Source organism: Ostrea edulis, chromosome 6, assembly GCF_947568905.1.
Source record: "Ostrea edulis chromosome 6, xbOstEdul1.1, whole genome shotgun sequence".
In the NCBI taxonomy this organism is placed as follows: domain Eukaryota; kingdom Metazoa; phylum Mollusca; class Bivalvia; order Ostreida; family Ostreidae; genus Ostrea; species Ostrea edulis.
In genome coordinates, this window is record NC_079169.1 from 14,103,675 (window position 1) to 14,117,386 (window position 13,712).

General features: G+C 35.6%; 2 protein-coding genes across 5 annotated transcripts; both read right to left on the reverse strand.

Moving 5' to 3' along the window:
* Positions 1 to 10: 10 nt before the first annotated feature.
* Positions 11 to 2,884, reverse strand: LOC125646205 (uncharacterized). Its single transcript, XM_048872387.2, has 3 exons — positions 2,657 to 2,884; positions 657 to 708; positions 11 to 554 (listed from the first exon to the last, which is right to left on the reverse strand). Exons 1-3 carry the CDS (start codon positions 2,698 to 2,700, stop codon positions 240 to 242), a joined length of 411 nt encoding a protein of 136 aa, XP_048728344.1. The 5' UTR covers positions 2,701 to 2,884; the 3' UTR covers positions 11 to 239.
* Positions 2,885 to 4,403: 1,519 nt separating this feature from the next.
* LOC125647704 (DNA damage-induced apoptosis suppressor protein-like) lies at positions 4,404 to 12,481 on the reverse strand. Of its 4 annotated transcripts, none has more exons than XM_048874484.2 (4): positions 12,150 to 12,481; positions 8,065 to 8,182; positions 7,442 to 7,603; positions 4,404 to 6,647 (listed from the first exon to the last, which is right to left on the reverse strand). In XM_048874484.2, the coding sequence occupies exons 2-4, from the start codon at positions 8,178 to 8,180 to the stop codon at positions 5,342 to 5,344; spliced, it is 1,584 nt and encodes a 527-aa protein (XP_048730441.2). In that variant the 5' UTR covers positions 8,181 to 8,182; positions 12,150 to 12,481; the 3' UTR covers positions 4,404 to 5,341. The 4 variants fall into 4 exon arrangements, with proteins under 4 accessions (XP_048730441.2, XP_048730440.2, XP_055997612.1 ...); XM_048874483.2 differs by lacking the exon at positions 12,150 to 12,481 and adding an exon at positions 11,286 to 12,108; XM_056141637.1 differs by lacking the exon at positions 12,150 to 12,481 and adding an exon at positions 8,934 to 11,418.
* Between the last annotated feature and the right edge of the window lie 1,231 nt (positions 12,482 to 13,712).

Sequence of the window (13,712 nt, forward strand, 5' to 3'; positions counted from 1 at the left end):
GATGTAGATATAGAATTCTAACAACTTTACTGAAGTAAAATAAATAAATTATTCATTGCACACAAATATAATAGATATAATACTGGAAGCGGCATGTCGAACGTGACATCAGTGTACAGGAAGTTTGATCGTTGCTAAGGAATTCTAGCACTGTATTACAGTCATGTGACACAGTCATCGATAGCTGTTCATCTCACTGTCTCATTCATGGTAGCCAACTGTGTCTAATGTTTGAATTTTTAAAACAAACGGTTCACTTTTGAATCCTCTAGGGGTTTTCGGTCCAAGATTTCCGAATCATATTCATTTTTCAGTGGCTGGGTATATGAATATCCGGGTTCTGGGAGACCAAAGTCGGGGACGGGTGAATTTTGACCGTGGGTAGAGGTGTCTGGAGTCATCTGGCCGTTTTCATATCGCTGTACGTTCTGGCGGTACTTGGGTTGTTCCCAGGGCCAGGGCTTCCTCGGCAGGGGCTGAGACACGGGTGGATCAACGTTTTCTGACAGCCATTCCGGATGAACTATGAAGTAGGCCTTCGAGGAGAACGCATTCTAGATCGACAAACAAATCGAGTTATGAACTATATTTATTAAAACATCCCCCCCCCCCCACCACCGTTTGTAATTATAAGATCTCCCCGCCTATTTACTCACCCCAAATAAACTGTCTTGGTGACTGTAGTCTTGTACTGCTGGTTTTAAATCTCTGAAATGAATTTATAAATGAAATTAGAATATTATACAGATATAAGTACAGTACTTTATGTGTCGCATGCACATTCACTGGCGTTGAACATTTGATTTCTGAAGTTTGCCAAAATCTTGGAACTTTGTCTGTGCTGTATCGCCGTGGCTTCGTAGTGTCTGGGTGGTCCCCGCCCCACCCCCTTTCCTGTAGAAACCGTCTGTATTAACATTTCAAGGGGATGTCGAAGAGTTGGAGCCTATTCTGTATCGCAAATGAAGCTGAACTGGTCTTTGTCAGTCATAGTCATAAAATTAACCCTAATTTACTTTTTATATCACTGTGAGCTTTTCTGATCAATTTTTTTTTATTGCAATGAAAGAAGAAAAACGAAACAGAAATATAGGATCTGTAATGGATGCAGCAGACCTAACGTATCGTATATCGCGGTTACCGCCAACGGAACACTCCACTGTCGGTAACCGTGACCATATTGGAACGGTCAATTAGTTTATTCTAACTTGAAGTGGTACCTACATGTCATTAAGTCAACCAAAGCTCACGAAGGATAAAAATCACAAGGGAAGAGAGAGAGAGAGGGGGGGGGGGGGGTTGTTCATGCAAAGAAAGGCATGAAAAATATTTATATTGACATTTATAGTATAGTTCAACCTTATAATTAGTTGGCAAAATCCTCTGAACGACAGATCTATACGCTCAATTTGGGCAAAAGTTGTATCCCAGTTTGCGAAAGGAGCTGGTTTCATTATTTTGATAAATGCTTGTATTGAATTTAAAATTCCACTCGTCGATAATAGTTACTTGGTAATTTATGTTCAGAAATCCCTTTTTGTAACATAATAATATAAAGTTGAGCTGTGATTGATAAAAAGCTTCTGTTGATAGCGGCCACCCGTTAGGTCTTGTATAGTGATTGTCCCAATCTCGGATTTTATTCAACATGTCAATCAAATCGTAAACTCGGGTTGAAGTCATGGAATGAAAAGGCCATTAATATTTTTTTGTCTATCGATATGAGCACCTACGGAGGGAAAATAAGATCAAGTATGTAATCTTTCTTTGGTGTTTTAAACTCGAGTAATCAATACGGGTTTACCAGCTTTATCGCTGTTCTTTTATTATGAAACAAATTGGAGTGCCCTGCATAAACTTTTCATTAAATGTTTGGTATATATATATAAAAGCTTTAATTCTGACTTATAATTCTTATCCTTAAAAGTGGTATATAAAAGGTAAATAGAAATATGCAGGGCATACATATTTAATAATTTCTATAGATTATTGGAAAAAGAGAGAATTTCAATGGGTTCTCAGAGCGAATTCAAGCTTGAAAAAAGAGGGATTTCTATATAAATTATACATGACTTTGTGAACATAGGAATGTGTTACTTGACAACAGAATGACACACCAACTAATATAAAAAATGCATTAAAACAGCGGTATCCATGTACCACTTTTACTGTGATAATGGTTACACATGTACCACTTTTACTGTGATAATGGTTACACATGTACCACTTTTACTGTGATAATGGTTACACATGTACCACTTTTACTGTGATAATGGTTACACATGTACCACTTTTACTGTGATAATGATTACACATGAAATGGTTACAAGTAATTCATTTTTAATTTCTCATCTTAATATTTATCAGACATCTACTTGTTAGTTACATGAACATCGTAAAATAAAAGTAGACACTATATATATAATATATATATATCCAAATTGTGTTTTTAAAAAAATCACAGTGTCCGGTATAAAATATTAAGTAACGCCTGAGGATTATAAAATGAAAGCGCTTGCGTTAAATTTTTAACTTTGTGTACTGTTTATTCTATTTCTTTTAATATATATATATATATATATATATATATATATATACACTGAAAATTGGATCACCACAAAAGCTAAATGAATTTGAATTCCTTTTCAATACTTACTCCGCTATTTTGGATTTCTCCGCCGGTAATACATCCTGTGCCATTCTCAAAATATTTCAGTTTACAGATTCTGGAATAATTTCCAAAGTCAACCCGTGTCTGCCTGAAATCCCGCGTCTAGGTGAGCAGACGGTAACTAGGATTGCGTATATTCGGTAGCTTACACCTGGAGGTATTTAAAGACCAAATCATATATATCATGCACTCTAATCATCTATATGGCCTATTGTTAATCTAGACAAATGAATTATACATTAAACCGACGAAGTATACCGATAGATTTAAAGAGTAATAACTCTATTAATCAATATTTTTGAAAATACGCATTCATGAACACTGCACAACTTTTGCAAAGAACATTTTCCGAAGTAATTTTTTATTTCTCCATTTCCAGGGGTCTATACGGAATGTAATGACATAATATCTAAACAATGATTTAAAATGACCTGCCAGTAAGCATTGATCGTTCATTCTCAATCCGACCCCTTGCTGCGAAGTTTAATTAAGGTAAACTGTTCGTAGTCTTTGCCATTTTCTCCTGTCCCAGGGCAATTTCAAAGAAACGTCAACTTCCATGCTATTCATCAAAAGAACCACATTTAAAATGCTCATTTGAAACAACCATGACTCTGTATTCTATTGAAGAAAGTGAGGTGTTTTAAAATAAGATTAATCATCATTTCAGAGTGAAGTGGCTCTGAATGGCTGGCGGGCAAAGTGTCATTTTCATTTGAAGTAAGTAATTTGAAGTATTAAGTTTCGATTTTCTCTCTGTCTATTATAAAACTTTCTGTTGAAAAGGAACTGGTTCACGACTTTTTGATAAAATATTTTTCATTTTTGATGTTGAACATTAAAAACATAACTCATTTAATGTTTACAGCTCAAATTTTGACCTGAATGCAATAATGACAAGATAATTAACTTGTTATATAACAAGATAAACTAATTCGTTAGAATGAAATAATTAACTTGTTATAACGAGATAAACTAATTCGTTACAATGAAATAATTAACGTCTTATATAACGCGATGAACTAATTCGTTACAATAATGAAATAATTAACTTGTTATAACGAGATAAACTAATTCATTACAATGAAATAATTAACGTCTTATATAACGAGATGCTTACTCGTTTTAGCTTCACTTTTTCTTTTTAAAAATGAGCCCAGATACACGCAAGTTGTACCAAATGTAGTTCTATGTTCAAAAGGGGCACAACTCCCCCCCCCCCCCCCCCCCCCAAAAAAAAAATAATCGACTAAGTCTTTTCTTTGAATATGCACATCTGTACAGTACCTCTATATCAAATACATAGTGACATGGAATTCTGTTGAGCTGGTGAGTTTCAACGTCTAAGTTCAAAGGGGCATAACTCCAAGAGAAAACTTGAATAATATGCACATCTACACAGAATGTCCTTATTATCTAGAGGTAGATTATTACAAATTTGCAATTCAGTAAAATTAATGTGATCCTTAAACAATGTCTCAGCTGACTAATATCTAATCTGTAGTGATTTTTCAACCAAAATTTGTTTTAAAACTTATGTAATTGATGCATTTGTGGCATCAGAATAGCCACATGATAATAAGGTATAAATTCAAACATAATATCAATGTGTATAATGCATACCCTCCTACTTCATTCTATTGATGCACATTAAATAATCATATATAAGAATATTTCAAGTATCATGTTTCATTGAAGATGTAAATTTTAATGCAATAATAATAAAAAATACTTGATATATTTAACATTGTTTCCATTTTATTTCATTTCCGTACGTTATTACTTGGTAATAAATTCAACATGAGTGAAAAATTCACATCCATTACTACACCCCAATCAACCAATATAAACCCTCGGGATGACCTTGGAGTCTTGGGTGGATATGACAGGGTATGTTGACCAATATAAACCCTCAGGCGGACCTTGGGTGGATATGACGGGGTATGTTGACCAATATAAACCCTTGGGATGACCTTGGAGTATTGGGTCAACATGATAGGGTATGGTATGGAAAAGAATACATACATGTAAAATTGTTCTTGTGTTGTCCATATTTTGAAAATGAAGTAGCAGTGCATCTTCACAAGTCAAGGGTCCTAGCATCAATAACCCTCGACTCGTGAAGATGGTAGCAGTGTTTATATAATGTTCTCTTAAATTGCATGCATACCACACATACAAGATAGGAAACTCCTGATACCTGGGAGGGGGGGGGGGGGGGGGAGGGTCAGGACAATTCATTCCCTTCAACCACCATGTAAATAAAGTAAAAAATGGTACTATTTTAAAAACAACCTGCTTATACAATGTACATGCAAATTTTAAAAATTACTAGAAAATAGACTCATAAATACAAGACCCTGCCAAGAACAATTGCTTAATGATCTACAGATGTCTTTCATTAGTCATCAACTACACTTGTATAAAATAGAAAAAAGCTATGTTGAAAACTTTGAAAGCATAGAAAAGATGGAGGTTGAAGGCATGTTGTAAGGATATTGTGTCACAAAGAAAGATATAAAAGACAGACAGACAGACAATGCGATTTCTATAAGGCTTCTGGATTTTCACCCTGGGGTCCTAACTGGCACTTAATTAAAAATCAAGGAATTACAGATCACATGATGAGGATGATACAGTAACAATTTTATAATTAACAAGAGTAATGCTTCAGTCTTTGAAGATGCGTTTGACCAGATAGGGGGGTAAAATCTTCTTCTGCATGGAGGACTGTCCAGGCGTCGATGTAAATACGTCCGGAGACAACAAGGAAGTGCTATTATCCTCCCAATCCGAGTTTGGTGACGTAACAGAAACGTCACAGCTGGTATCGGAGAACAACAGGGGTGATTCCACCTCTCTTACGGACTCTGTAAGGACATCACTGGCAACCTCCTCCCCCTCTAACCGTGGTGAAATGCTTGAGGGTCTTTTTCTGCTTGAATATTTTGATGAAGAAAGATTTTTCATATTGTAACTGCCTCTGTGTTTATAAGCTGATGTACACGTCATTTTGTGTACTGGACTGGGGGTAGATATGTCTTGAGAGAATTCACTACAGCTTTGAACTCCATATTTTGGACAACGTTTGACATTCCTCTGAAAATTGTTCACTTTCAAAGGGAAAAGAGGCTCTAAATTATCAGTATTAATTTTGGAATATTTTTTACATGGGTACGCGCAAGGCGAGTCTGGCGGCTCCTGTTTAAGTGGGTGTGGCGAATCAAACAAATCATAAGAAGTATTTACAATGGAATCACACTCCTCCCTATTCTCAATGCTTCCTCGTGAATCGTGGAAATTTTCTTTTTTACTGGAATGTGAAGGAATACTGTCAGATGAACCAACTTCTTGCTTGAAATCATCATATGTTAAATTTAGACCAGTCTTCTTTTTTGATAGTTGAACACTTTCGCAGTTACTAGTTGATTTAGGGAGTATGGTATCAATAACTGAATGATGTGGACCTTGTCCAGATTTACTATGACAGAAATTGGATCCTCCACTTATAAATTTAGAATCGTCACAACTCGGGTGGTCTGTGGAATCACAGCTTAAACAAATAGTCGGTTGGCTAAACAGTGATGATTCTAAAGGTTCTTCCTGGCTGAATTTTTTTGGCAAAAGAGAATAATATTTTTGAGTTGATTTTTTCCTAGAACAATTTTCTATATTGCTGTCCTTACATTTTAAAACAGCTCTGATAACAGATGATACATCAGTGTTAGATTTTCCCACAACTGGGATAATTTGATTAGCTATTAATGATGTCCCGGGATTCTCTTGTTCTTGTGCATAAGTTGGGATGTCATGATCACAGTATTTCAGAATATCCAAAAGCGTAACACATTTGCCACTGCTGCACACTGTAACTTTCATTCCGAGATAAAATGAATTGCCAACAAAAATTTCCTGCACTGCACTAAGCACAATTTCTTCTGCATTGCTATGATCTTTGGCAAATTTTATGATGTTCCTGCAAGTGAAAGATAAGATGTGCATGAATATAATTACATACATATTTAGACACGCATATATAATTATATACATATACATTTACAACTGATCATGGTACATGTAGCTCAGTGGTAGAGTATTCGTTTCAGAACGGGGAGGTTGTCAGTTCAAGCCGAGTTTGTTCCATGGCCATGTCAAACCTAAGACCTAACTATATAGGTAGTGATTGCTCCTTCACCAAACGCCTGCATTTAGAAGTGATCCAGATCTTTCAGATAACCTTAAAAAACGGAGGTCCTGTGTCTAGGCACGTTAAAGAACCCTCACTGCAATAACCCCTAGTCTTTTGTGGTACTTCACTTACAACTGGTGACATCTCAATATCGAGTGATTGATTGTATATTGTTTAATGTCCCTCTCAAGAATCTTTCACTCATATGGAGACATCACCATTGCCAGTGAAGGGCTGCAAAATTTAGGCCTATGCTCGGTGCTTAAGACCTTTGAGTAGGGAGGAATCTTTATCGTGCCACACCTGCTGTGACACGGGGCCTAGGTTTTTGCGGTCTCGTCTGAAGAACTGCCCCATTTAGTGACCACTTACGACAAGCAAGGGGTACTGAGGACCTATTCTAACTCAGATCCCCATAGGACTCAATATGAGTGAAAAATTCTCGACAGGATGTAAAACAAACAACAATATACATTTACCAGTTTGTTGATATCTACTAGAAATAAAATTCTGATTTTTTCATACAAGCTACATGTATATATACATAAAGTTGACCTACTTTCAATAATCAAAGTGTTTACCTGTGAAATTTATCTGCCTTGTCTCCAAAGAACTGGTCCAGAGACGCTCCAAACACACAAACATTGCAAACAGCAGATGAATCGCTGACTCTCAAGGAGACGCGAAACCGCCATATTAACTTCTCCTCAGCACATTCTGCACCACATTTGAAACAAAGCCATCTGCAATAGTGTCCAACATACAATTTTACCTTGTACAGATAAACATGCTATATATCTTTTACTCAAATTAGTACCAATGTTTAAGACAATTTTGATGACTGGAAGAAAACTCAATTTTTCATGATGCCATTGAAAATTAAGAAGTATCTGCTTTCTCTAACATGTTTAACTTTGTGTAAAAATACTGTAGATTCCTTATTATTTGCGAGTACTTAATATCGCAAAATAACTCATATACGTCAAATCGTGAGACCATCAATTCGCTCTGTTGGTCAAGAGTCTTTACATGTAATTTAGCAATATAAAAATAAACACGAGTAAATTTAATTTGTGAGTGATGCTTCACGCAAAATTACGCGATAATAAATTCCTCACGTATATTTACGAATTCACAGTAATCATTTACAGAGCACAAGCTTTCTTTCAGTCATTTGAAATTCTGATAAAAAAATTCTACCTACCTAGAGTCTCTATCTTTGGTTTGTTTGGTGAAGCACTTCTCACAGCTTGGATACAAAAATTGTGAGTCATTAACGCCAAGCACGGTGACCAGCACCAAACGATGGGCATCTGACATTCCTAATCAAACAGGAAAGAAGGTAAAATTTCATATAAAGAACAAGTTTCATAGGGATAATACTGGCCATGTGAGTTTTGAACCAAAAAAAAAAATACATAATAACAAGAGGTCCAAGGGCCTAGAATCGCTCTTCTGATAAATTGTACAACCCCACCATTTCTATTCTTAGCCTCTTAGTATTCTAAATCTTTAGTTAAATCCTAAGAATTCAAAAAAAGTAGGTCAATGTGACCTACTTCTTTTTGGTTTACACATTTTGAGAACCCAAGAAATACCAACTGACAAAGTTTGATGATTTTAAGCCAATTAGTATCTGAATATTGAAATATAGCTGTCAAATTCCAATCGTAGGTCATGGTGACCTACTTTTTGGTCAGCGAACTCCGAACATGCAAGACCCATCAACTGACAAAGTTTGATGACTGTAGGTCAAATAGTATCTGAAATATATAAATATAGCCGTCAAATTCCAAAAGTAGGTCAAGGTGACCTACTTTTTCATCAACACCCTTCAAACATGCAAGACCCAACAACTGACAAAGTTTGATGACTGTAGGTCAAATAGTATCTAAATTATATAAATATAGCCATCCAATTCCAAAAGTAGGTCAAGGTGATCTACTTTTTGGTCGAAACCCTTCGAACATGCAAGACCCATCAACTGACAAAGTTTGATGACTGTAGGTCAAATAGTATCTGAAATATATAAATATAGCCGTCAAATTCCAAAAATAGGTCAAGGTGACCTACTTTTTGGTCGACACACTCCGTAGACTCAAGATGCATCAACTGTCAAAGTTTGATGATTGTAGGTCAAATAGTGTCTGAAATATAGTAATTTAGCTGTCAAATACCAAAAGTAGGTCACGGTGACCTACTTTTTGGTCGACACAAACCGAAGACTGAAGACGCATCAACTGACAAAGTTTGATGATCCTAGGTTTTACAGTGCCCAAAATATGCATCTAAAATTGAAAATGTGAAATTTGAATATCTGCAAAATTCAAAAAGTAGGTCACTGTGACCTACTTTTTTATAAATATGTTTCAAGGCCTCAAGATGCATCAACTTACAAGATTTGATGATTCTAAACCTCTCGGTATTTGAAATAACAACTTAAAATATATCTATAAATGATAAGCCATAAAATTCAGAAAGTAAGTCAAGGTGACCTATTTTTCAGTTGACGCATTTCAAGGTCCCATGATCCACCAACTGACAAGTTTTGATGATCATAGGCTTCAAAGTGTCCAAGATATGCATCAAAATTAATTTTAAAATAAATAAGGTCTGCAAAATTCAAAAAGTAGGTCACCGTGACCTACTTTTGAGACAACTTGACACAAGGTCCTAAGATGCATCAACTGTCAAAATTTGATGATCCTAGTCCTTATAATGACTAAAATATCAAAGATTTAAGGAAATATAAATTTAGGTCAACTTTGAAGTGACCTTGAGACCACGCCCTTTGCCCCAGGGTAATGCCTTGAACAATTTTTAATCTACAACATATCCTCATCCTTATGTGTAAGTTTGGTGATAATCTGCCCAGTGGTTCTTGAGAAGAAGATTTTTTAGCAACCACTACTTTTGTTTGTATTTTCCTGATTATCTCCCCTTGTTAAAGGGTCACATCCCTCTATTTAGTATGTATGAAAGCCCTTGGGCCAATGATACCCTGTAACAAATTTGAAAAAAAATTGGCCAAGGGGTTCTTGAGTTATAGCCCTTTTTCTAAAAAGTTTACGCACACCGCACAAATGGCCATAGCATTAGCTCTTTGAGCCTTCGGCTCAGAAGAGCTAAAAACCAGATGTATGTCTGACATTGTCTGTATACAACTCCATTAAATCAAACCTTTGAACCTCTTTAAAATTGTACATGTTGCTTTATGAATTGACAAAATTTCAAACATCTTATCATTCCTGGGAAACATAGATATTGTTACAATTGTAAAACTTGTGTGGAAGATTAAAAACAATTCTAAATTAATTGCCCTTGCACAGTTGTAAAGGAAAAGTATTAAAAATATTGTGTGTTAATTCTTAATTCTGAATCATGTAATTCATCTGTTCTCATGTCTATAAAACATTATGTAATCATATATCTGCTTATAGAGACTCTTTAAATGTTGTCTAAAAATAAAGGTTTGCTTCAGGTACATATATGTATAATATTCTGTAAAATGTTTATTACAACATTAATGCACATCTTATTGTAGTATAGGGGAGGATAAAATCTATGGCTGGACCAGGAATCAAACCTGTGTCCCCTGCATTTAGGTGCTTTAACCACTAAGCTATCCAGGCCAATATCCACAGTCCATATAGCCCTAACTACTACATTCCTCCCTCCTTTAACTTGTCTTCACCCTTGAAGACACACAAATCAGATTGTTTTGGCGCCCAGCAGGACAACCTGCAGTGCAGGGGTGGTCAATGGCATAAACTGTAGTATAGGAGTGGAGAAAATATTTGGCTGGACCAGGCCTCAAACCCAAATTCAACTACAGGGCATCTTATCCACTCTGTTCTCCATCACACACACACATATATATATATATATAAATACACGTGTATTTATATATGTGATAGAGAACAGAGCTGATAAAATGCCCCTGTGATTCAACTTGGCATATCAAACCAAACATGTTCATGAGTATACAAGTATCAACACTTCACGCAAGTTACGTCCCTTGTCGACCATCTCCCGGTTAAAAATTGTATTTCCCTATATTGGCTTTTGTAATTTTCTTATCTGTAGCTTTGACATCTGTTATTTTTCCATCAATTGCAGTCAACTACAATAATGCCCCAGATTGGGGCAACTCATTAACTTGTATGAAAATTTAATAATTAGCTAAAATTCAAAGTAATGTGTTGCATTTGGTAAGGTAAAGAAGGAAAACTTGGTTTTTCACCAAGGTTGACCCCGCAAAGGGACGCAACTCGTGACAAAGTGTTGATACGTGTATTGCATCTACATTGTATCACAAAATGTAACAATATTTCAGCGACAATGACATGCTGCTACTTATAACTTAATTTTGCTACACTGCAAACAAGTGGGAAAACAGGGTCCGAAAGAAATCTGCCATCTTACTGTGGATGTTTTTCTTAAAAATTATACACACGCAACCCTCTATATAATCCGAGATTCCTCTGACTCTTATACCCCCACGCAACCCTCTATATAATCCGAGATTCCTCTGACTCTTACCCCCCACTTTTATATTGTGACATGTGCGGGGAAGAGTCAGAGCGGACTCCATATTGAAAAGTGGGAATTCATGTACACCAGCTGGTGTCGCTGCTATACCCACCTCTTACACAACTTTATTTCGCTGTTCTATCTTCCAAGGCATGATGATTCAGTTATCGGAAGATTATTCTGCAAATAAATCATGATTAATATGATGATATTGCCGTTTAAACAGCCCTAACACCGACAAATGAAGCATCACTTGAATTAGGTCACTGCCTCTCCATTCGATTTCTTTGCGAATGACGTTGGTACATAAACACACAAAATACCATCGTTTCAACGGCAATAGCATCGTATTAATCATGATCTATTTGTAAAATAATCTTCCGATAATTTAAATTCCTCGCGTCTTGGAAGATAGATCCGCAAATAAAGTTGTTGATGATGATTTATTCTCATAAACCAATGTACAAAAGGTAGAGAGGCAAGTAAAGCAGCGACACCAGCTGGTGTACATGAATTCCCACTTTTCAATATGGAGTCCGCTCTGACTCTCCCCCGCTCATGTCACAATATAAAAGCGGGGATAAGAGTCAGATGAATCTCAGATTAACCTCTATATTTCCAGTACTGGCGTTAAAGTCTGAGAAATGGACAGGCATTGCATCGCCTACATGTATGTATCCACTTTGACCCCCCCCCCCCCCCGTAAAAAATTCAAGTGCCTATACATATGATATTGTTCCATGGATATAAAATTACGTGAGAAGGGTTGGTATGCCTAACTGTCTTTCTGTCACCTCACTGAATGAAAATCAAATAGGAAACTTTTAACGAATAGTAAATACAAGAATCTTTTAGCGTAAGCCTTAATATTCCGGAGAATAATGACGTGAAAAAAAATAAAAAAAAATAAAGGAAAAATCAATAATAATAAAAAATAATGATCATAATTATAATAATAATATTAGATGATAATAATAAAAAAACAAAAAACAAATCATAATGCCACTTTTAGCTTATCTTGATAAAAATAGATATAGATAGCACCAAGCTCCAGCTCAGTCCCGTTACAATCCTTTGATCAGTTCAACACAATAAAGAATTATAGTGTCTATAGTCAGATATACACAATAAAAATCATATTGTCTATAGTCAGTTCTACACAATAAATAATCATAGTGTCTATAGTCAGTTCTACACAATAAATAATCATAGTGTCTATAGTCAGTTCTATACAATAAATAATCATATTGTCTATAGTCAGTTCTACACAATAAATAATCATAATGTTAATAGCCAGTTCTACACAATAAATAATCATAATGTCTATAATCAGTTCTACACAATAAATAATCATAGTGTCTATAGTCAGTTCTACACAATAAATAATTATAGTGTCTATTGTCAGTTCTACACAATAAATAATCATAGTGTCTATAGTCAGTTCTACACAATAAATAATCATATTGTCTATAGTCAGTTCTATACAATAAATAATCATAATGTCTATAGTCAATTCTACACAATAAATAATTATAGAGGGCGAAGCCCTCTCACGGCCCGAAGGGCCGTGAGAGCGGAGCTCTCCCTATAGGTAACACGTATATACATGTTTAAAAGGAAAATAATGAAAAATTAAACCATACCTATGGAACTTGAAAAGTTTGGTACCAATGGCGTCGATTCGAATATTAGCGCGTGGACATGTATTCCTCCATTTTGAATATCGTCTACCCTAGTTCACGTCGTTCTGAGATGTTACACATAAAATCCGTAAAAGCATGTAAATCTTATTTTCTTAATCATATATAATCACTCCACGATTAACGCCATGTTTTTTGTTGTGGTTCAAACGCTTTGTTTGTAAATTTGCTAAATAACGACGCTGAATATGACGTCACAATGTACTGTTTACATCAATTGCGTTATATTTCCCGCGTTCAATATATAGGTGGATCAAATGTCCAAAAATTAGGATGCTTTGATACAGCTCCGTCCGCGTGCTAACTTCGGGTTGTTTTTGTCCTGTTTTGGATATAGATACTAATGTCAAAACTTTTTTGCTTCGCCCTCAAACACGGTCACGCCGTAAAACATATTATTGTCTCTAGTAAGTTCTACACAATAAATAATTATAGAGGGCGAAGCCCTCTCACGGCCCAAAAGGGCCGTGAGAGCGGAGCTCTCCCTATAGGTAACACGTATATACATGTTTAAAAGGAAAATAATGAAAAATTAAACCATACCTATGGAACTTGAAAAGTTTGGTACCAATGGCGTCGATTCGAATATTAGCGCGTGGACATGTATTTCTCCATTTTG

Excerpts from the sequence above, each read along its gene's own strand:
- LOC125646205 (XM_048872387.2), bottom strand. The coding sequence starts at position 2,700 with ATGGCACAGGATGTATTACCGGCGGAGAAATCCAAAATAGCGGA. Across the intron at positions 709-2,656 it reads GAGAAATCCAAAATAGCGGA|AGATTTAAAACCAGCAGTAC; the intron begins GTAAGTATTGAA and ends AATTCATTTCAG. Across the intron at positions 555-656 it reads ACCAAGACAGTTTATTTGGG|AATGCGTTCTCCTCGAAGGC; the intron begins GTGAGTAAATAG and ends TTGTCGATCTAG.
- LOC125647704 (XM_048874483.2), bottom strand. The coding sequence starts at position 11,454 with ATGGAGTCCGCTCTGACTCTTCCCCGCACATGTCACAATATAAAAGTG. Across the intron at positions 8,183-11,285 it reads TTTTAAGAAAAACATCCACA|GAATGTCAGATGCCCATCGT; the intron begins GTAAGATGGCAG and ends CTGTTTGATTAG. Across the intron at positions 6,648-7,441 it reads AAGGCAGATAAATTTCACAG|GAACATCATAAAATTTGCCA; the intron begins GTAAACACTTTG and ends TTTCACTTGCAG.